General features: G+C 36.5%; 1 protein-coding gene across 3 annotated transcripts; it reads right to left on the bottom strand.

The window, feature by feature from the left end:
- Positions 1-412: 412 nt before the first annotated feature.
- Positions 413-23,083, bottom strand: LOC109103603 (dual specificity mitogen-activated protein kinase kinase 6). 3 transcript variants are annotated; one of them, XM_042735917.1, is made up of 12 exons: positions 22,739-23,083; positions 10,756-10,822; positions 10,502-10,550; positions 9,383-9,496; positions 7,760-7,879; positions 7,349-7,465; positions 7,133-7,184; positions 6,920-7,047; positions 4,487-4,564; positions 3,894-4,033; positions 2,731-2,776; positions 413-2,161 (listed from the first exon to the last, which is right to left on the bottom strand). In XM_042735917.1, the coding sequence occupies exons 1-12, from the start codon at positions 22,824-22,826 to the stop codon at positions 2,084-2,086; spliced, it is 1,077 nt and encodes a 358-aa protein (XP_042591851.1). In that variant the 5' UTR covers positions 22,827-23,083; the 3' UTR covers positions 413-2,083. The 3 variants fall into 3 exon arrangements, with proteins under 3 accessions (XP_042591851.1, XP_042591850.1, XP_042591849.1); XM_042735916.1 differs by having other exon boundaries at positions 10,756-10,819; positions 22,739-23,080; XM_042735915.1 differs by lacking the exon at positions 22,739-23,083 and adding an exon at positions 11,049-11,371.
- Between the last annotated feature and the right edge of the window lie 2,058 nt (positions 23,084-25,141).

Below are 25,141 nucleotides of genomic sequence, written 5' to 3'. Positions count from 1 at the left end.
ACTTAAAAAAAAATGTAAAGTCAGTTCTCGTGTTTCAGGAGTTCAGTAACATACTTGTGTTTGCATTTTTTTGTTGGTTAAATTTTAAAGAATCATGTCCAGGTCACATTTGACTTCAAAAGACTAAAATATTTCAAATAGAAAAAAAAAAAAAAAAAAAAAAAAAAAAAAAAATCAAACAATTTTGGGATATTTTTGAATTGTGACAGAGAGGTTGGTGGTTGGGGGGGAAATGTGATCTAGGCATGGCTTTGTCAGTTTGACCATTTAATTCTACAGTGTACAAATATAATGCATATATATTAACTAAATTAAACCAACGTGTAAAGAGAATTATAATTTTTGATTGCTGGCCAAAAAAAAAAAACTCCTGACCATTTTAATGTAGCATATCAAAAAGAAACAGCGAAGATATAAGAGAACTTTTATGTTTGAATCAAACAATATAACGATTACAGGCAAATCAGCAGTGTTATCCATTCTGTATACAGTGGTCACAAGACAAAAACAACCAAAAGAAAGAAAGAAAAAAAAACCCACACACACTCATACACATTCATCATCTCCAACTTACAAAAATGATACGAGAATAAAACCAGAAGCCCAGAAAGCAAAGCAACAGACCCCCCACCACTATCTGAAGCCTGTGGAAAGCAAAGCATGTCTTATGACACAGCAGCGTGGGTTTTGTAGTTTGTTTTAATGTAGGTGTTTTTTTGTTTTTTTTTTCTATAGAGAGGCACAAAATCAGGCTTCCGAGTCACAGTGAGGCTTTGAAAGAAGTGTCAGCTACGTGTGTTCAGACTTTTATATAACGCTCGCATGCAGACACATACACACACATGCTCAATGACCACACGCTCATACCTGCACACACCACCTTAAAATTAAAAAGAAAGTCAAGTTTCCAATGAGAAAAACAGCAGTTACAACACATACAGAAACTGCAGAACACCTCATTACTGTTAATACATATGCACTGCGTATAATAATAATAAAATAATGATAATAATTATAATAATATAATAATTTCCAGTTGGATTGCAATTGAAAAGAATGAGAATTTTTGATTGGCTCAGAACAAAGAGGTCTAGATATAGCCAACAGACTTAGATACCTTTTGCCCAAAATCACCTTGGTTTAGATGAATAGCATATAAAGCACACAAGCGTTTACTCACACACACACACACACACACACACACACACACACACACAGTTCATAGAGGGTATGTGAAAAGCGCTCTTTTCACTTCTGGCCATTAACGTCTGGTTCAGGGACAGCTCTGTGGGCCTAGACCCACACTATAAAGACATTTATAAACAGATTAGCCTTCAGTGACACAAATGCACTAAATCAGTCTTTGCAAATTCAGGAAAAAAAGAAAGATGCTCCATTCATCCACTTTAATAACCATCACTCCTTACAGCCAACACAGAATATTGTCCTCATTTAACAAATTCAAGAAATATTTTTGAGTATATATACATATCTAGATAATAGATAAATATATCTATACCACTCTCTCTCGCTCTCTTTTTTATTATTTTTTTTATTTTTTGAAGAACCGGACATTGTGGGGGTGGGTAACATTTCTGAATACTTTAAGAATTACACTGAAGTGCCACTGGGGAAACTCAACAGACATCTTTAACAGACTCACCTGATGCTAAAACTGCTTTTTGGATTGAAAGGTAAAGCTGGAGGAGGACTGGGATTGAACAATAGATGAAGTTTGACTTGGGACTGTAAAACCTTTTAATGCACATGTATGCACATACAGGCAGGCGAAGAATTCACACACACATACACACACACACACACACTCTCATTCTCGCACATCCACACATGCACACACGTGCTGAGATTCCCGTCCCATGCCCTACTCCGTGTTTTGCTAGGAAACGGCCTGCCCACCCTCAGTTTCTGTGTTTTTTTCCCCCAGACCCTCCTGAGTGCTTGTGCACTGTTGGCTGCTGAGGTGGGCGTGTCTTACAGGTGTTAGTCTTGCTATTGGTGCTTTTTCTCAAATAGTCCCGTCTCCCCCCATGGCAACACATCAGTTTTGCAGAGAGGGACGTTCTCAGTCCCCGAGGATGCTCTTCACAAAGCTAGCGACGTCGGTGTCTTTGGAGTCATGGATGGTGAAAAAGGGATGTTGCTGGGTGTGGAAAAGATTTGAAACGTCAATATTGTGCCAAATGATGTGCTCACAGAAAAAGCTACAAAAGCTGTATTAGTGTAATACACAAGTAACATGGACATGCTATGTTGTAAAAAAAATAAATAAATAAAATACAATACCGTTTGTACAGTAAATACATATTATATAAACATGCTGAGTGGATTGCAAAACAGACTATATGTATTGTATTTGTTGAAAAATATATTGTGCACTCTAAGTTTTTAATAAGTAAAAAATTGACTATTTTCAGTAGTGAAAATGTCTAAAAAAATACACAAAACATAATTAAATTAATTCCATCCATCAATCAATTTCAAAAAAAAAAAAAAATTAAAAAAAATTTTAATTGTATACATATATATACATGCACACACACATACACACAAAAACAACAGATTTAGATAAAATACAGCAAGTCAAATTGCTGTCAGCTGCCAAACAGAATCAGATAGGAAAAGGTTCACGTTTGCATCGAAAGCACAAGTCTGACACCTTAAGGCCAATCCAGGGAAGTGGGGGGAAAAAAGTTTCAGCATCAAACTCACCATTAGTTCTGTGTAAGTCGGCCGCTCTTTGGAATTCTTCCTTAAGCTGAAACACAACCAGAGAAAAGCAAAACATATGTTAGAAACACAATACGAATTAGCAGAACTGCAGCAGGAACACGCAAAAACCTCAATGCAAACTGTGGCCTCAAGTACTTCCCCTCACAATGTGACAGAGAGGATGCAATCAAGGTTTCTACATCCTGTTCGCTTTCCTACTACACAATGCAGAGTCAAGGTATGTATAGTGTGTGTGTGTGTGTGTGTGTGTCTTATGCTACATTTAAATGAGTGTTCTCACTTTCATGAAACTTTGTGGTGTTCGCATTGTTTCAGAGAAATGCACTTCTACAGAATTCAGTCATGATCATCCCACACACTCGAGTCACAAGTAAAACTTATCCCGTATCAATTTAAAGGCCTCATTTACATATTAATATCCATCTCGGGTTATGTAATCCCAAATGTGTATTACAGATCTAACACTGATTCAGTCACTCAATGCAACAATATTCTATTACAAACACTAAAGCATCCGGGAGAGAAAGGATTTGTCCAGTTTAGTGAATGTCAGGATGATGATTTACACTATTGTTCAAATGTTTGAAAAGTAAAAAAAGATTTTTTTTGACAAATATGATTTTGAAAGGGATGACAACAAAAACAGTAATATTGTAAAATATAGTAAAAATATGTTACAATTTAAAATAACTTTTCAAATTAAACATAATAAAAAAATCAAATAACCTCCAGTGTCATATCATAATTCACAAAACACATTACTCCAGTGTCGCATGATCCTTCAGAAATAATTCTAATATGTTGATTTGGTGCTCAACAAAATGTTTTCCTAAATAAATAAACAAACAATGTGATACATTCTTTTTTTATGTTGTTTATGTAAAATCATTTTTACTGTCACTTTTGATAAATTTAATGCATCCTTGATTAATAAAAATATACATTTATTTTTATATTATTTTTAAAAGTACCTCAACCTGAATTTTTTTTTTGTTGATCCAGAAAAAAAGTAAAAAAAAAAAAAAAAAAAAATTACACTTTTTTTAGTACTCTTTGCATTTGTGTTGCAGCCAGTGAGTTGGCAGTCATTATTGTTGTACTCTGGTGTGTAAGTGTGCAACTGTGTGTAACAGCTCGCCCACCATTGTGACGTGAAGTCCACAAACTCGGGTGAGAAGCGGTCTGCAGGCAGCTGGGGCGACGGCTCTTCCACCACCTGCTTGAGCTGCTGAAATGGCGTTCCCCATGAGTCATAGGGAAACCGCAGAATGGCCAGCTCGATCTGACACGGCAAAAAACAAACACGTCACAGCACAACCATCACAAACCATAAAGTGCCATGCAACAAAGGAAGCTGCACTGATTTTTTTTTTTATTGTAACAATCAGTAAATACCAGAGAAAGACTTTTTTATGAATAATTTACAAATGAAACACTTATTGTTTTGCCAAGTGAAATTTAATCATCACTGAAGCTGGACAAGAGAAACAGTTATTCATATTAATGTAAATGCATTGTTTTATGTTGTTTTATATTACACATGGGCCTTAATTTTTTTAATCAAATTTAAACCTTAACATATTAGCTATAACAAAAGTATTTGATTAATTGTGAATAAATATTTTAAATAAACTGACAGCCCTAATATTAATACATACATTTTGAGTGCAATATATGAAGTTACAATTAATCAACATTGAAGTGTTAAAAATATAAAAAGGTCATTCAGACGTACCATTGTGATTCCTAAACTCCAGATATCAGACTTGACGTTGTAGCCTTTCTGATTGGTCTCTGGATTGATTCTCTCAGGCTGTTAGTGAGAAAGAATTATGACTGATTAATATGATTGTGGGCAAAAGAGGAAGTGTGGTTTGATAAGTAGGCTAGAGAGATAAGCAAGCCTGAGAAAGTGCCATAAAAAAATATGTCACTTTTGCTCTTACTGTATTCTACTCTTTATGACAAGTCTCCCATTTACAACATTCACAGCTATATACAGTGCTACATGAAGTATGTGGAGAATTCTCTGGAGCATGCACACTTTATCGATGTCTCAATATGGTTTTTTTGAATGGCTACGTTTTTGAACCATTCACGTCTAATTCTTTACTGAGTACAGTAGACAGTTTCATTATTTGTGATTTAAGGTAAATAGTCATAATGCTTGAAATACCAAAATAAATAAATAAAAGAAACATTTCTGCTGTTTCACTGACCCTAAATGTTTATAATATTAAAAAGATAACAAAAGCTGACAATTTAATTACCTTAAAATTATTAAACAAATACTTAAATATATAGTAAAATATTATAAAAAAAAATACTACTTTTGTTTTTTATTGAATTAACCTGTATTACATATGTGACCCTGGACCACAAAATGGGTCAACTTTTTGAAGCTGAATAAATAAGCTTTTCATTGATGTATGGTTTGTTAGAATATAGATTTGGCCAAGATGCAACTATTTGAAAATTTGGAATCTGAGGGTGCAAAAAAAAAATTCAAAATTTACAGTAGAAAATTGTCCAAATTAAAGCTCCAATATGTAGGAATTTTGTAATAAAATTTCCGAAAATAACTTGCATAGTGTGATATATTTCCTCCAGTTGTGTACTTACAATATCTCAAAAGTCTCCAAAGATTTTTTATTTCAGAGAAATTCCGATTTTAAATAACTGGCCGTCCCGGAAAAAAATATGTCGCCTCTCAGTGACGCAATGTCCGCTCTATACTTTTTTTCCAGTGTAGACCATGTGATGTTCCACCACACCGGAATATCACATGGTCGTTATGTTATGTTATGTTTTTTTTTTAGCCGCGCGTATGGTTTTGGTTGTCGTTGTTATGGATCACGATAACTCTTTGGCGAGCATTGAAGTGCCAGTAAAACGTAAGCATCCATATTCGGATACACGCAGACTGTGTGACAAACGGAGGAATAAAACCAGGATAAATATCGGCCAGGGGGTTTTTACGAGATGGAGAGAGCTGCGCGAAAATCTTTGGACTTGACAGAGACTCTGCTCTCGCGAGTGTATTGATAGACAGGTAAGCAAATCAATTATTTATTTTGGCATTAACCATAAACACTTAACACTGCACAACATTAACCCAATAAATCATTTAACAAATAGCTGTAAGTTGTAACGGGATAATATAGTAACATTTCACGTTCCTTGCAGTTCATTAATTATGTTGACATAAAATAATACGATCATATATACAGGTAATACAAAAACGAATAAATTACCTCATCCATGATCATGATTCGTTTATCCTATTTAGATACATTGCTATGGTGAAAACGAATTAAAAACGACATCTCCCATCGTCACCTGCTTCATAGCGTCATCAAGCTTCGCCTTTGTTATTGTTGGAAATGCGCCCTCTTGTGGTCAATTACAAAAGTCACATACTGGAGCTTTAAGTCCTTAGCAATTAATATTACTAATCAAAAAATAAGTTTTGATATATTTACCGTAGGAAACTTACAAATGGAACGTGATCTTTACTTAATATCCTAATGATTTTTTGCCTAAAAGAAAACTTGATCATTTCGACCCATACAGTATTGTTGGCTATTGTTACAAATATACCCCAGCGACTTATGACTGGTTTTGTGGTCCAGGGTCACATATACACACATAGACAACATTTGCAAAATAAGAAAAATGCATATTCAGACTCTGAATATTTAGATTCATTTAGAAATATAGTGCATTAAATGTGAATAGCTCATGTCTAATTCATTACGGAGTACAGTAGAGTGTTTCATTATTTGCGTTTTAAGGCAAATAGTCAAAAAGCTTCCAATACCACTTAAAAAAAACTGACCATATAACTTAATTATTTAAGTATTACTCAATGAAAATATTAAATATACATTTCATATATATATATATATATATATATATATATATATATATATATATATATATATATATATATATATTTCTTTTTTTTTTTACCTATATACTCAAACAAACATGTAAAAAAAAATAAGAATAAATAAAATATTCTAACCCTAAATATTCAGTTTAGAAATGTATTGAAACTAATGTGCTTGTGTTTATTGTTATTAAACAACTATGAAGCTCTAACATGGAAAAAACAAATTCCAGCATAAGAAAATTAAATATACAACTCTTCTTTCTTCGTGCTTACCGCCATGTATGGCTTGCAGCCGGCGTCCATTGTCTTCGCCACTGAATCCACGAGGTACCCGCTGATGCCAAAATCACACATTTTCACCTGACCCTGCATGTTTATCAGGACGTTAGAGGGTTTCACATCTGAAGAAAGACAGAAAATGTGAAAATCGGTCGCTGGCATCATTAAAAAGCAAATATACAACACTGTATTTGAGCCGCAGCTCACCTCTGTGTATCACTGACAGGTTGCTGTGGAGATGCTCCAATGCTTTCACGATCTGCAATGGGATTATAAAACATCGGGCTCATTACAGATCTGCAGGAGCTCAGAGTTGCACAGCCTTAAAATGATCGTAAATGCTCAGGAAGTGGGCATGCAATTAAAAATAAACATATGAAGCTTTAAATCTTTATAAAAGACAGAAAATCAGGTGGTACTTACAGAAACTGTGATCTTTCCCAGGATGTCCTCTGGGATGGTCATACCCTTCTCATGCACCTGTTTATAAAATTTATCCAGAGAGGTGTCCATCAGCTCCATGCAGATCCACACGTCACCCTGACAACACAATGGGCCAATCAGGTTAGGGCTAGGATTTCAGACATAACAACAATCTGACTATAAAATGAGACAGCAGGAAATGACTAAACACATTCCCATTGTAGGACTTCCTGTGGAACTTTTCTTTCAGATCAAAGTACAATAATGCAGTTGAGACATTGTAAGGACACAGATTCAGAAGACTGGGCTTGCTCAGCCTTTAGTCTGTACAATTACTACTCTGTAATCTGGTATTAAAATAGCGACAAATGAGATGACTGCTGAGTGCATTTACTGTACATGTGCTTGTACCTCTCTGAACAGGGCTCCATAGAAGGTAACAGTATAAAAGCAGTCGACTGTTCTCATGGAGATGTCCAGATCCATTAGCAGCCGTTTCTGCTCCTGTGTGTTTACTGTGGCCCGGATTCGCTGTAGAATAAAATGGGTCAGGGAAACAAGCAATAACATTGTCAATTATGATAGTTTCTGTGCTGGATGCTGATAAACAGTGTTCAAATTACTTTTTTAAAAATATAATAGAAAACAGTTCTTTTAAATTTTACAAATATTTCATAATGTTACTGTTTTTACTATATTTCTCATCAAATAAATGCAGCATTTATGAGCATAAGAGATTTCTTATAATCTTATCAACACCAAACTTTTGAATAGTAGTTTATATATCTTCTATGAGTTGCTTAATAAAGTTTTAATGAAAATTAAAAACAAAAATAACCAAAAATATTAACTTGAGGAAGATGAACTTTTTTAAACACTTTAAAAAACTCCAAAAAAAAATAAAATATGATTAAAAAAAACTGATGGTTACGATGAAATGGATAAGCCATTCAAAGCCGGTTCCAAGGTAGTTGAAAGATGCTAATAAACACGCACTAGCCCACCACACATTAAATATGGCAAGTTACAAGAGGGTCTTTTGCACCGCTTTAGTTCCAGAACTAAAAGTACAGTGCTGAAGTACCGGGACGATTTTGCGCGAACTGTTTCCCACTACTATTTAAAGGGTTACATTTGCACCGACAGTGTGTACTAGGACGTGACGTAAGCCAGTCGACAGCGATGTCATTTGTGCGCGGCGTTCAACAACGAAAACAAAAAAGAACAACTTTAACAACAGGAGGATGGAGGACGCTGTGATCAGAGCTGTGTTTTTGTTGTGTCTCGCAGGTTTCACAATAATGGACATGGAATGTCGATGTATACGTAAAGCGACTGAAAGAACGGAAAGGAGGACTAAGATTCTCCAACCACAACTGGCAGTTCTACATTTGCTACAAGTGCCTGCACTTCAGCGTCCGTATATTTATCACTGTTCTTCATACTTGCGAAGTTGACACAATGTTTACAGTACGTTACACAGCGTTTTAAATCATGGCGGGTGAGGGCGTTTTCGAATGCGTCTGGCCAATCAATGTCTACTTACGTCACGGGTAGTACCATTTGTACTGGTTAGACCCTGCTCCGGAGTAGGAGCTAATTTGGTTCTTGAAAAAGGCAGTCCGGTACTAAAATCGACATCCAGTTCCTGCGGTGCAAAAACGCCCAAAAGTAGGTAGTTCCACAATTAGTTCTGGTACTATGAAAAGGTTCCTGCGTTGCGAAAGGCCCTAAGGTTGCTTAGTACAGCACCAGAACCATATTACTTGGCAGAAAATTACTTCATTTCAGCAATTAATGCTACCAAATTTAATTTACTGACCTTGTTACTACAGTTTTATAAAAACGTAAGTAACTTTAGGCTCATTGGTTTATTATTACACTGAAATTAATACAAAAAACTGAATTTCAAATAAAAATGTGCACCACAAAAAACAAGGACTTTCAAATTAATACTTTCTGTTGAATTGAGACATTTAATTATAGCAATATTCCCCACATGAGTCTGGCTAGCATAGGCCTGTGTGAACTCACCTTTACTGCCATTATTACGCCACTTGGGACGTGTCTCATCTTGTCCACCACTCCATACGCCCCTCGGCCCAACTCTCCAATCTGCTCCAAATCATCGGCCTTCACCACAAAGTTCTGTTCACAACAAAAACACACGTTAAAGGTATCATATAAAGTTTAAGAAAGGAGAAATTGATGCACACATCCAATGGCAGATAAAAGGAAACCAAGAAAAAAAAAAAAAAGGATGGACAAACAGGGGGAAAAAATTAAGCCTGCATTCCAAACACAGTCTGAAAGACATCTTAAAAAGAGAAAAATAAATGGCACAAATGAGCATAAGCTGATTGTTTCCTATGAAGAATAGAAGCACGCTATCCCTGATATCATTTTCCAATCCCTGTTTCAGCTCGCTACCACTAGCATTCACAACAAACGCCTTAAACCTGGAGGCAACAACAACATGGCTCCTTAAAAATTCCTCACAAAAGCTTGTACGTACCTATCTGACTTAATCAAAAAGCTAGTAAGTTACTTACTCTTCGGGTTTGGTTGTAAGACAAAAAGCCTTAATCTTTGCCAATGGAAAATTCCACTTATTTGATGAGTTTAAAATAAATATTTTTACAGCCTGAGAGGCAGTAAAGTACATTCCAGGCTGCCTACAATCAGTTGTATTCAAAAGGGCTGTAATGTGCACTGGGCCATTCTTTACAACCCGCCAGTCCTTCACCGAGCCAAGCTTTCGTATCAAGCCCGGCACAGGAGTTACATCACCATAAAAAGCAATGTAAAACATGACATGTCTATCACCTTAGCACGGGAATGCAAATTACAAAGATGCTTTCCATACAGATGACCCAAGGACAGTTCCTCTCATATTGCTTTTTAATACAGATGAGGAAGAGAATCAGGTGAAGTGAAACCCCGCAGCATGAAATATTTATCAGAGAAGCTAGATTTTTTTTTTATTGCCATGAACAGATTGATGCAGATTTATTTTGAATAATTAAAAAAAAAAAACATAACTGAAAAGTGAAAAACGACATCACAGAAGACAGGAGACAAACGGAGTGAAAAAGTATAAGATGAAAATACAAGATTCTCCTTCTTAATTAAAGAAAGGATGGTGAAACGTACCTTATCTCCAATAGTAACACAGGCTTTGGAGTCCAGGTCTCTCGGGGGTCTGCGCAACAAAGAAATCCCATTGAGTGTCCTTGTCTGACACAGTAAATGGCTTACTAACTAAAGCCAGCCTTAATTATAAAATCTTTTCTACTTACACACTCAGACAGAAACACTTAGTTTTAGCACCATTAATGAATACCATCAAGAAAAGCATAATTATCTTACAACTTAATCAGTGCACTAAAATCTGCATAAAATCTTACGTAGGAGCAGGTTGGGGTTTCTCAAACACCTCTTTCGGAAGCTTGAGTGGTGGCTTCTTTTTACCTGCTAAAGAAGAAGAAAAAAAATTATCATTATGCCCAAGTCCTTTTAAAAGATCCTTTTAAGAAAGAAAAAAAAGTCTTGCAACAAAAGCTTTATGTGAGATAAAAAAACTCAAAAGGCCTGTCTAAACAAAAAAGGCATTCTGAAACCATCCTGAGGGATATAGAGCCCTTTCCTTTATTTCTGCTCCCCATGGAATTGCGAGATTCCCTATCGGATGAGCACTTACGGTCAGACAGCGCAAGCGGCTCCAGATCCTGGCTGAGTAAATGCGAAAGAGCGAGAGAGTGCGAGGAGAGAGAGTGCAAGTGTGAAAGAGGGAGGCGAGACAGCAGGGCCAGGTACGTTCTCTCCATCTGAAGCAGATCGGAGGCGCTGCTGCCACAGGCGTGACCCATCATCGTGAGTGACACCAGAGTGGGGCAATCCACATACCTGATGGCACATGAGCAGCCCACACCCACCTGACTGACTCATTCCAGTCTGCTGAAGGCAAACAAAAGGTATAATGTGCTCTGTATGAGATATTTCAATACATATCAACAATCGTGCCTGGGTAAGGATGTCAGATGCTGTACTTCTGTAATGGTGAATACTAAAAAGATGATCAAAGAATATCAGTCTGTGTAGCATCAGCAGCTCTCAATCTGGTCCTTAAAAGCTGTCTGACTCACAGGCATCTGCTAATAACTCCTCCATCATTCTTATCATAATATTAAAAAAATTAAAAAACATAAATAAATAAAAAAAAATTCCTGAAATCTTAAAAACAATGTTTAATTATATTACGGTCATCGTATATATATGCTTTTTTAAATTTTTGGAATATTTAGATTATCTTTTAATATATATATATATATTATATATATATTTATTTTATATGGAATATTATATATCATATATATTATAGATATATATATTTTTTTTTTTTTTTTTTTGGAATATTTAGATCATCATTGAGATTAAGCTTTTCAAATAATAAAATAAATAAATAAATAAATAAACAAAAAAAAAAATTTAAATTGAATCAAATTTAGTCTAATTGAAAAAATAAAAATAATAATAAAACAAAATAAAGGTTAAGGCAAACTTTATGTCTGGCTGCTCAAGCAAATAGAATAATGTTTTGATAGAGAGATAAAGCCACAGTAGAAGGTTTAAAGCAATTTCTGAGCCACTACCACCAAAACAAATGGCTAAAATAATAATAATAATAAACAAAAAGCAATGACTAAAATGACCCATGTACTAAAAAAAAAACGATACAACAAAAAAATTATTAAATTTGAATGAACTTAAAATACATTTTTTTTTAAATAAGTAAATTATAATCCTTAGGCACAATGACTAAAATGACCCATGTACTAAAAAAACAAAACAAAACAAAACACACACACACATACACACACACTTGATAATACAAATACATTTAAAATACAAAACAAGTGAAAAATAATAGGAGGCAAACAAATTAATAGGCAGTGAAAAAAAGTCTTCAGCCTAGATTTAAAACCAGGAATGGAAAGAGCACTTCTAATCTCACATGGCAACTTAATAAAATGAAATGAATACATGCAAATTTGAATAAATGAATAAATTATATGGAACATGGAAAATGGAAAAAAAAAAGTTTCCAGAACACATCTGTCATTGGTCAGCCAAACAGATAGTCCCGCCCCAAACTCGTCTAGGGCTGCTCAAACAAGCAGAGCAAAGCTGACTACACAACAGAGCCACAGTGTTTTTCAGGTTTTCTGGATAATCATGGTCTAATAATAGCTGGTCTCATTAATCTGAAATAAGAGTATAAGTATATTAGCAGCACACACAAAATAAATAAATAAATACAATATTTTTAATAAATATTCAACAGCTGCACAGATCACTACCAGAGAAAGAAACCCTGCAAAAGGTGTGGCTTCTATAAAGGCCTGACCACACCATGAGCCCACAGACAGGAAACAAATGCAGAGACACTTCCCATATTGTACAATTCTACACAAAATCTGAGCAGCTATTTGCCAGTGCAGCATGAGAAGGGGGTTGTGCAGTGTCCACCTTTACCCACAGTCCTGTTGTATGTCCGTTACACTATTGTTACCGGCAAAAAAAGTAGTTCTGAACCTCTCCCACCTGCCTTTGCATGCACAACAATAGCAACGGAAAGCTGACACTCAAAAAAAAAAAAAAACAAGGACTCGAATCCCTTTTAAAGTGAGGGTACAAAAGCACAAAATGGTTGCATGCCTCCTGCAGAAAATACATCACCGATCACGACTGCCAAAATAACTATGCCCCAACTGGAAATCACTCCCTAGCAACCGACGCAAGCAATGTTCCACGTTGAAAGCCCTAATCCTTAAAAATCACACATGCTGACACATTACAGGCCGAAACCCGATAGCTTTCTTCAGGCTGATCACATCAGTGATGTAGAGAAAAGGCTGATCTCAGTTACTGGACCTCTGTGTGACTTTGCTAACTTTGTGAAAACTGTTACATAAGCATTAAAAACAGCCACTTCAGGCACTCCAAATATAACGAGTGCCCTTCCATGTCACAATGCTGCCCGTGAAAAGTTCCCGGTGTTGGTATTGACTACTGCAATTATAGCCACAAAGTGTCCGGAAGCTGTTTGTTTTTATCAAGAGTTGGCAATTAATGAGGCAGCATGAGAGAACGTTGGCGATGTGACAAAGTTGAGCCGACTAAAATGGTAAACAGTCCAGGACTATAGCGAATCCACAGCCTACAGCAATTTAAATGTGTCAATGTACAGACAAAATGTAAAGGGAGATGCAGAGGCGGCTCTATCTGCTGGAACATGTTCCAGCATGTTCTACAGACTGGAAAAGCTCTTTCATCCATGAGAATTACCAGCCGCATCTAGAAGAACTAAACACATGCATGCAGATAAACACATATTGCATTTATTTTGGTCACATAAACGAACTCTGTTTGTAAATAAATTCTGCTCTTGAAGTAGTTGGCAATTATTGCTTGCATAACCGAGATAAATAAGGTTTCTTATTCAACAGAACCACTGTACAAAGTGCACAGCTAAAAGACCATGTGAAGTCTAAACTAGGGCTGGACAACACATTGACTAGTCACAATATATTTGATTTTGATAGCATTATTAAATTGAGTGCACAAATTGCAATGCTACTGTGCATTAATTTAATTAATTGCTTATTGTGCAGTAAAAATTCAAAAACAAAAGTTGGATTCATTGAGCGAATTCAAAAATATGACAGAATTTTACATTACTCAATTTTTTTTCCCCCCAAATATTAAAAGTTCAAAAATAATCAAGTCAAGTTTATGCCTATATTCCTATGCATTTGTTTTAAAACAGTATAGACAAATATAGATTTATAACAATACTTATTTTACCTGCAATAAACGTTTTGAATGCAACAATGATTGCAAATTATCTTGTCCAACAAGTGTCATTGTGCAGAAAATATTTTGCATTTCCAAGTAAATGCATACAGATGTATCAAATCCAGTAGTATATTATAGTATTAGTAGTATATTATATTCTATAGTGTGTGTGTGTGTGTGTGTATATATATAAAAAAAAAAAAAAAAATTATATATATAATATATATATATATATATATATATATATATATATATATATATATATATATATATACACACCACACATATACATACACACACTATACATACAGTGCTCAGATGCTTGTAAATTCTTAAATGTTCACATATAATATATAAGAATACAATTTAGTTCAAAGGTTTTTTTTTTATAATTGTTTTTATTTTTTATTTAGCAAGGGTGCTTTAAAGATTTCAATTTCAAATAATTGCTTTTGAACTTTATACTCATTTCAGGTTTATTTCAATTTCAATCAATGAAAAGCTTTATTTTTATTAAAGAAAACATAATATTAATAGATTTAGCTTACTATAATCAAATGCATTACATTCTTTTTTTATACTACTACTCCAAACCCAAGGTTGACCTAAAAACCACTGTTCTCATAGCAGTAAACAAGAAAAAAAAAACTAAACATACGTACACACTCAGGACCAAACCGAAAACACATGATATCAGTACATGTGAAAGTGCTTGCATAGGGAGAACAAGACAGAGAGAAGAGGCAAAAAAGATTCAACAGATTATATAATCATGCAGTAGGAAGAAAGCAGGTAGGAAACAAAGGTATTGTTCAACAACTACAGAAAGTAAATTAAGACAACTTCATAACACAGTTTTCACACACCTAGATTTGCAAGTGTTATATTTTTGTATCATTTGAGTAAGACTAAAGCTGACTCAACATTAAGCAAGCACACAGACCCATTCTCTAATTTGCTGAACTCAGCCTTCTTTCGTAATGAAAAGCACACGGTGTCCAGGTATGTCAGACACACTCAAAAACCTTCAAATCATGTTTGAATTAATCAAATGCCTAATTTATTGCTTCATTCTCAACACAGAGGGTTTGGCACAGCACAGTCATTGCTAATGTCTGGCAGGTCCTTTAGCGCCTGGCCTCAGGTGACCATTAGCAATGTGAATCAGGCACAATTGCCGTCGTGTTTTGGGTTATGGAGTAACATGAACATTACTGACCCCTGAGACCCCCTAGCTGAAGTTTGCTTGCTCTGTAGTCGTCTACCCAGGACCGTATCACAAAACCAAAGTCAGCCAGTTCTAGTCCTTCACTATCCCACTCACACACAGAATTCCAACAATCCCAAGAGTTTTTCAATGGAATTTCAGGGACCCGGAGGAGGGCCGGTGAATTAGAAAGAGAGGGAGAGATGAAAATAACTTCTCTTGGGCTGCCCGGCTGTTTGGCCCCTCTGACCGCACTGGCAGTTTGTAAGATACACTATACTTCCAAAGATGGCAGACCCTTTGGGTTACAGCAGCTGGGGACACTGCTTTAGAACCAATGCCGTCACTGCTTCTCACTGCAGAGGATGCACAGTGAGAGAAAAACATAAGAAAAATTATATTGGGGTGACCGCGACGATTCGATACTTCGATAGGAGGAGCCTGATTCGACTGCCAATCTCACAGTTGAATATTCTCTGAGGTGTTATGATCATGCCATTTTGGCTATATGGGGGTGCTCAAATGTCTGATTTCACATAGAACTACCGGTTTTCTCCCAATTAATTAAAACACAGCCTATTAAGATAATGCTATAAATAAGAATCTGAAAAGAAAAGCTTTGAATAAATATTTTAACGTGCGTGAGTAAATCCAACCACCCCTATAGATTTAAGTTTCACTTTCCATAATCTGTGACCAACAGAGGAGCATCTTGGCGGTATGGATTTAAATCTTTAATGAAACTCAAACTGTCACAGGTGGAGAAACTGGATTTTTCCGATCAGGTGATTTCAAAACATTTCAGTTGATTTATATATATGGTGTATATATAATTTATCTTGTATAAGATGCATTTGGTTGAGTTGTAGTACTACGGTGATTATCTCTTTAGTGCGGAGTGTGAGCAGTACAAACAACAATGCAGAATATTAATAACTATGACTGGGACTGTCATATAAATAACATTACAACAAAAACACTATTATAATAAAACGCTGTGAATTTTTCGAGTTTAGCTACCGTGTTTTTTGCACGTTGCATGAAGAATGCATCCACAAAAGAAGAATATATCATTTTAGTATCTGCGAGGTGTCCGTAACATATTTTCCCTGTTAACGTCAGTAAATATGACTGCAGAATGTCTGACTTGACTCTTGGTAATGTATTTCGCCTGACTATCGGCAAGATTCGAAAATTCTGATTCGACTATGTAAATCTTTATTTGGGGACACCCCTGAATTATATATAATATAACATAAGCTTTCTTTCACAGAAATGCTTTTTTTTTCCTGAAAAAATTGTTCATGGTTCCCAAAAATATTTCAAACCAGCAACCGCTATTTTCAACATTAATAACAAGAAATGTTTAACACATTTATCATATATTAGAATGATTTCTGAAGGATTATGTGACATTGAAGACTGGACTAATGGCTGCTAAAAATTCAGATTTGCCATCAAAAGAATTAAATTACATTTTAAAATATAGGCTATTAAAATAGAACATTTATTTTAAACTGTAATATTCCATAACATTATTGTTTTTATTGTAATTCTGATCAATAAAGCCTGGAATTAAGCCTTAGTGAGCTTAAGAGACCTCTTCAAAAACGTAATTAGTAGTATGTATATAAAGGCTTTAAAAAGTTATATATATAAAAAAAAGTATAAAACTGAAACAACTAAACTGAAAATAAAAGAAAATTATATCATTTAATTTTTTTGGATGCGTACTGCAGTACTGAAAACCTCAGAGTTTTTACAAAAATGCGCTTTTATGTAAAATATGCATTTGAATGGCAGGGACCACAGGGAGCTGGAGCGGAAAGTGCACAAGCTAAATTGGGATCACTTCATACTAAACGCTTTAAGGGAGATCATACAGCGTTGTGTGGTTTGCCATGTGAGCTCTTACAGACTGCTTGTTGAGAGATGTTTTTCACAGTATAACTTCATACTGATATATTACTGTAACTGTAGATGTTATAAATTCAAATTCAAACAGGTAATTCCATTTAACAAAACAGTTTGTTCTACCAGCAACCATGTCACCATTACAGCTGTACACTACTGCACACATGTCTGACAGTTTGTGATAGAAGACCAGTCCAAAACAGCAACACTGGCTCAATAAACCAACCTGTTTGAAAACAGTTGTTTCTGTAAGCGCATTTGCTGATATTAGTGGCACATAAATTTACCTTCAAGTGCAATGTAATCATTTGCATGCACATATATTGCATGCCACATTTAAGATGGATCCAGCTTGGGATAGGAGGCCAAACCAAAAGAGCAACGTTGCCTCAATGAACCAAGCTGTTTGCAAACACATATTTTTGCAAGTACGTCTAGTGATTTTAGTGGCACATAAATACCTTTAACTAAAATCTTCTTTTTTTTCATGCATATATTACATTAGATGGATTGAGCTTGTGACAGGGGACAGCTACATTTGGTGATGCGAGTGTCACATAAATCTACTTCAAATTGCAATCTAATAATTGTGCATGCACATTCTGACAGTTAAACTCTAGAATGAAATGAGCCATGATGTTTTTTGATGGCATTCTCCTATTCTCCGATACCAGGAGGTGTCCCAATTCCTCGATGTATGATCCGGCAGAATTAGAGCAAGGCAAAGTGCTACCAGAGGGTGGAGTCCTCAACCTGTTGACACTCAATCTCTGCCCTGACATCTTCCACGAAACACTGCCGCAGTCACACTAAGTGGTTTGTATGTGATGCAAAATCTTCTATTCAGCACTTAGCATAATTGGTTGTGACATACGCCATTTTGAAAACCAAACAGAAGTGTTAACAGTAAATGAGGGCATTGGAAACCCGTGCAACTACTATGGAAGGTGTTCATCTAACTATTTTTAAAGACGGCACCATTTTAAATTCAATGTACAAGCTTACTGAATTAAACTTAAGAAAAGCATATTGAATGTTACGAAATCTGTAAGGCTTTTACAAAACCAGAAATTTCATAAGAGTCAATTTGAACAGAGACCTGCATAATAAGAAGAATGTTGCACTGCAGAATGGATTTGTCTTGTCATTTGTAGAAAGATATTATTTCCTGCCTGTGCGAGGGTTTTATACAACTGTGCATGTGGGGCCAAGTAAAGGCTTCTTTAATATCGAACACATTTTGGCTTCATTGGATGACAACAGAAAGCAGTTTACTGCCCCCTGCAGAGAAGGGGCCTCCCTTGGGTGCTGTAAATACAAAATCTTTTTTTTAAATAAGGATACATGACATACTCGCTCTCTACAATAGCATACCTAGAACTTAATTTTGGCGCAGGATTGTGGGTTTCTCACACAATTTAATCAGTCATAATGCAGGAAATTTCTTCACACATTCTCTAGAACATATAGATTAGATATTGTAAATTTAATTAAAAACATCAAATAACTTATTTTGTCTGCACGACTAATTCCAGAATTACAAATGACAAGATTGTATGCTTACATTTATTTGATTAATGATTTGATCATACAGTAAAAATAGTAATATTGTGAATATTGTATATCCTTCAGAAATAATTCTGTTTATTTGATGCTCAAGAAACATCGCTTGTTATTATGTGGAAACAGTTGTGCTGCTATATATATATATATATTGTTGAAACTGATACAATCTGAGGATTCTTTAATGAATAGAAAGCATTTGTTTGAAATATTTTGTTATATTGTAAATGCCTTTGAAGTTTGAACAATTTAAAGCACCATTGTAAAAAAAAAAAACAACTATATAATTCAGATACATTTTTCATTAAGAAACGCATCATTTGGGTAAATATTTTGGATTGATTTTAAGAAACCAACTGCTTTTCACCCCAAAATGAGGCATCTAAGGAGGTAACCGCCACCTTTTCTAGACATGTATTTCACACCCTGATTGCAATAAGATAAAGGCAGTCCATTCTTGGAAAGCAATGCTGTTAGTAATGCTATGGTAAGAGACACCCTGGCGGCCTTCAAGAGAAAACCCTAAAAGTGGTCAATTATTCAGAAGTCTGCAATAAGATGGATCAATGTCAGAATGCAGTTCCTGTGACCCAGCATAGCTCACAGCCCACAGGAGAGAGAGAGAACAAAAGAGAGAGAGGAAAAACAAAAACAAAGACAGACAGAAAGGGGCCTCTAGACAGGGCCTCCCAGAGAGCCAATAGAGTCATCATATGGTCACTCCCAAGCGATTCAGCAGGAGGACACTCCCAGGCCTGACATTACCCCATTATAAACAGCTTAGCTGCTTACAAAAACGCATGCAATGTATTGCTTTCGTTGATATAGAGACTGGGATGCAAGCTTGCCAACGTGCAGACTGTGATTTGCATGCAAGTATCTAGTGGAGATGCCATGCCCTGAATTACAGCATGCATAAATTCATGCAAAAGCATGCTGGAGAGATGGAACGGCATGGTTGTGCTCTCCATGCACGCAGATGAAAAGTGACAGGTCTAGGTGGATCAGCTGCACAATGCTTAAAACAATCCTCATGCTATTGCATCAAAACATCACAGCAAGGCTGGACGGTCACCAACAATTGAGCTGTCGCAGATAGGGGATTTAGTATCTCTGTGGTCTATTAGCATGACAAACGTAACAATTGTGCATGGCGGCAGCATGCTGCATGGTTGCATGGCGGGGACATCAATTCCCTGTGTTTGTCACTGGAGCCAGTGCAAACTCAATGAACCAGGGGCCAACAAGCACAATATAGACCCCCACTGATGTAAGAAATAGCTTCCAACCAGGAAAATAGTTGCCAAATTTTAAAAACAGTCTACGTGCATCCACTTAAAAGTGATTGTTTCCAATCAGTTTTATAATCTGACTTTCAGTTTTCATTCTGAACTATGCAGCTTTAAGGCATTTGACACTTCAGATCACAGTTTTAGTGTGCAAGTATGCATCAAAAGGAATAGTTTGTGCAAAAATTTAAGTTTTACTCTCCCTTAGGTCAACCAAGATGTAAGAGTTTGTTTAATTGGAAGAAATTTGGTGAAAAGTAGCACTGCATCACTTGCTCACAAAATAATCCTCTGCAGTGAATGGGTGCCGTCAGAATGAGAGTCAGAATAGCTGATAAAATATAACAATCTATAACACAACTTAAGTCGAACAATCAACATTTTGTACAGTGAAAAGCTGTGTTTGTAATAAATCCATCATTAAAAACTTCAAACTGTTGCTTCAGCGTAAATATGAGTATCTTATCCATAATATTGCTTTCTCCAGTGAAAAAGTCGTCTCGTCTGGATCGGGAGAGAAATATGCACAGCCATGATCAAGCCATGTTTAAAATCAAAAACGGTCCAAAAGTCCAAAACAACTTTTCATAATATCTCTTTTTTTCCCCACACAAGAAAGAAATGCACACAGGTTTGGAAGTACATAAGTAATTGAACACTGGGTGAACTATCCCTTTAAGGAGTAACCATACAATACATTTATATTTAAGTCTAAACTAGTTGCACTATCAAGCAGTCCTTAAACTTTGCACTTCACAATCCACTACCTGCTCCTCGTGCAAAGGTAAAGCTGTGTTTGTTTGCATGACGGAGGCTTGGTTCATAAGGATTTAGTTCTCAAATGTTCCTCAGGTGTGTCACTGTTACACAACAGCACAATTACTGCTCTTTCAACGATGCAAAATCACCTCATTAGGGCGTCAGAATCACACATTCTTCAACCACGCCTACTAATATATGATGTATGAGTGTTCTGTTCTCAAAATGTAAATACTCCTGTGCTGCAATCTGCCTCTCGATAGGAATGGACCCAGTATAACAGCTGCTGCCATAGTTTTAATTTGGGCTTGTGCATGTACGTCAATTCAGCCCAAGGTGTGAGAAACCTCACACACGGGCTCTATGCAGTACTTCCATGAAAGAGCAGGGACATTAGATATGTTGCAAAGGCTCCATGGAGTGTAATTAAGGGGTCTAAGCATACAGTGCTGGGAACCCTGTGTTTTTGTCAGAATTATTATTATTATACTTTTTCGGAGCATGCATTCCAAAATTCAAATGGTAGAAAAGTTTGAAACATGCACCAGTACTAAAGACCGCTATATACTGCAGGTTTTTGATGTAAATGCATGAATCCTACTAGTCTGACTGTGCAAGGCAAATTAATCATTTTAAGACATGTCCCAGTTTACTTAAATGCTTGAAATTTTAAAATAAGTACTCTCAATATAGTGCTATAACCTAAAGACACTAAAAGATGGTCAAATCATCATTTGCATGCCATTTTTTGACCACATGATGACAATTGCATACCTAAAAATATGTCCATCAGCCATTAATTTAACTTGTGTCACATCCTCTGTCACATAACTTGGCGGGTCAATTTAAGGGCAGGGTCTGAAGCACGCAAAGCTTCATGCAGTGGGACATTGTAAGTGGAAAAGATGAAAATGCATGCAACAAATTTGCATACAATGAGTATAATGATTGTGCATGAACAGGTGAACAAATGCCAGTAAAAGCCAATTTTAGAATATGCACAATTAATCAAGTAATTTTGGAATACGGAACAGTATTTTTCTGCAGCTTTCTGCTTGAGGGTTTGTGGAAATTTTTGCATGTCGTCTTGTGTAGCCCATCTGAAGCCTGTTTGCAGCAACAAAACTATATTTAGCCCCTTATTTTTGCAGTCTTTACCTATGCATTACTCCTAGAACAAAGCTTGCATGACAGAGCGTCCGAATTATTTTCCATTACGCGCAACTAATAAAAATTGTTGCATGCTCAACATGGCATGCAAGCAGGCTGTCAGGTCCCTGTTTCCCCATTGCACTTGCACAGTCACCCGTCGGCCAAAGTTTCATGTTATCTAATGCACCTCGCATGCATCAACGCCAGAAGTTGTACGAACTAATCTAAATGTGCAGAACGAAGCCGAGGCCGTCATGACGTAACAATCGAACATTGTTCGAGAGAAAATCGCCTCGTGCGCGTGAATAAGTCGGGTGCGGACAGCGTTGCCATTGCACAATCACTTTTGCATTGCTGGCTAGGCAGTTCCTCAACGCGGAAAGAAAGGCGTTTCTTTTAATAATCGTGGCATATCAAGAATGCAAATCGCGCCTGTGCGAGTGTCTAAGGAGAGCATCGCCTTACCAGAAACTCTGCAAAAGGGCAGATCATTAAAACAGGCGTTGCAACTGACCCTTTGCGAGCCATCAAACTTTTAATGCATTGGCCACGATGAAGCTGCAGCCGTGCACTTTGCAAGCCATGCAACGCTGGCTGCATTTCCGAGGTTTTGCACGGATCGGTTGAGTAAAAAAAAAAAGTACCTACCTCCTTTTGGCAGAGACATCTCCTCTTTTGGGTTGGGGGAAGGGGAAGCACAAAAGACTTTGCTTTCCTTGTCGCTCCCTCCTTCCATCTATCCCTCGAAGTGAGGCTTCAAGCGGGCTTGCTTGCAACAAAGGTGCAAAATACAAGCCGCGATCTTCATGCACTCGGAGCCTTTGGGCGTCGGGTAACTTGTTCTCCGTGCAAAGGCTGGCCTTTCAATTGCACGCAACGAAAACGGAGAGATTTCTGCAACCGCTCTGCAAAGAAACCTCGGCAGGCACTTACATGATGGGCCAAGGCCAGCAGCTGAGAGCTCCTAACTTGTATCAACGTAATCCCCTTCCAACACAGATACTTCCCGCCTGACGACGCCGGGGATCATGGGACTCGTAGTTTGCACGTAATTGCTGTGCGCCGGGGAAAAAGGGAGGAGCAGGCATAATGCTAATATGAATCTTTCAGGCTAACAGACAGAGATACGCGTGTGTATTTCAGACAGATAAGCAGGGCGTGAAGTACTTGAAGAAGTGTACTTCATCATTTCGTGAATTTGGAGTCATTTTAAAACTGAGTATTTGATGACGGAAATATTTTCTTTTTGGAAATCGTTAGAAAATGTATCAGCACTTCTTGTTCCTGTTCTGATTCTTCTTAACTAAGTTATTCCTTAGGTTGAGGGGACGATATCCATGACCATAGCAACCCGGGCTTACCAGAGATGGATAAAACATTTTATTAATATTTCATTTAACATTTGTAGATTATTATTATTACTATATTGTTAGGCTATATTTTTTATATTTACCTAATTAACGTTCTGTATACTAGTATTTGCTACTATATACTTTGCAAATACTGTAAACTCCTGACAATTATGCCAATAAAGTTTTGACTATGATTATTTATGCCCGTGTATGATAATAAATGAGCGTCTTGTTTTCATATACAAATCAAACTACGTGAATGATTTAATTCCTCAACAAAACGCTATAATATTTATAATTATTAATTCGCCGAAATAAAATGAAATTTCCACCTAAATTCAACCTTTAAACTGCACTTTAAGCTGCCTTCGGAGGCAGCATTTAAAGGCACATCCGAATACAAATCCTACTTCACTTCCTGTCTCCGGTACCTTCTTCTTTGATATCCCACAATTCTTTGTGTTCCATTCAATAAAGATAGCGTCTGAAAGTGCGTTTGGTGGTCAGTTTGTGTGTAAATGTATGCTTCTAACTTTTTGCACTTTTGATGTTATTTCTAGCGAGAAACCAGTATTATACTAATTAAATATTTGTTTAGTTATCAAAACTCGTTCTGTTTTGTTGTAACCATTACTCTGCCTCAGAAGCCTGTCCGAAATCATTTTATGAGGTGCCTTTGTGCAAAAATTCTGCCTGCAAAGTCAATGCCTCATTAAAGGGTTAGTTCACCGAAAAATGAAAATTATGTCATTAATGACTCACACTCATGTCGTTCCAAACCCGTAAGACCTCCGTTCATCTTCAGAACACAGTTTAAGATATTTTAGATTTAGTCCGAGAGCTTTCTGTTACTCCATTGAAAATGTATGTACGGTATACTGTCCATGTCCAGAAAGTTAATAAAAACATCATCAAAGTAGTCCATGTGACATCAGAGGGTCAGTTAGAATTTGTTGAAGCATCGAAAATACATTTTGGTCCAAAAATGACGACTTTATTCAGCATTGTCTTCTCTTCCGGGTCTGTTGTGAGCGTGTTCACGACGCTGCTGACGTGTTTTCTGGTCCGCCCAATAACAAAGATAACATGTCAGCAGCGTCGTACGTCAACTGTCACAGCAGTCGCACTCACAACAGACCCAGAAGAGAAGACAATGCTGAATAAAGTCATAATTTTTGTTATTTTTGGACCAAAATGTATTTTCAATGCTTCAGCAAATTCTAACGGACCCTCTGATGTCACATGGTCCACTTTGATGATGTTTTATGACCTTTCTGGACGTGGACAGTATACCGTACATACATTTTCAATAGAGGGACAGAAAGCTCTCGGACTAAATCTAAAATATCTTAAAATGTGTTGGAACGACATGAGGGTGAGTCATTAATGACATCATTTTAATTTTTCGGTGAACTAACCGTTTAAGTTTTCGGATGCAGCCAGCATCTCGTGGCCATGACATAAGGATGTCGTCACCTCGACAAAATGAGGTCCTGGCCACGACATAGTATCACATTCCCACGAGTTTTTATGTCGTGGCCAGGACTAAATATAATTAAGTGAATCAAAGATGTCCCCTAACGGTCACCATATGTTTCGACATGACGTCCTGAAAGATTCATTTACAACCGCTCCAACTGATTCGTAAGTGTTTTCGAGTCACTTGAAAGAACCGGCTCATAAGAGTCATTCGATCGTG

This window comes from Cyprinus carpio, chromosome B12 (genome assembly GCF_018340385.1).
Source record: "Cyprinus carpio isolate SPL01 chromosome B12, ASM1834038v1, whole genome shotgun sequence".
NCBI lineage: Eukaryota > Metazoa > Chordata > Actinopteri > Cypriniformes > Cyprinidae > Cyprinus > Cyprinus carpio.
This window is presented reverse-complemented; position numbering and strand designations above follow the sequence as displayed.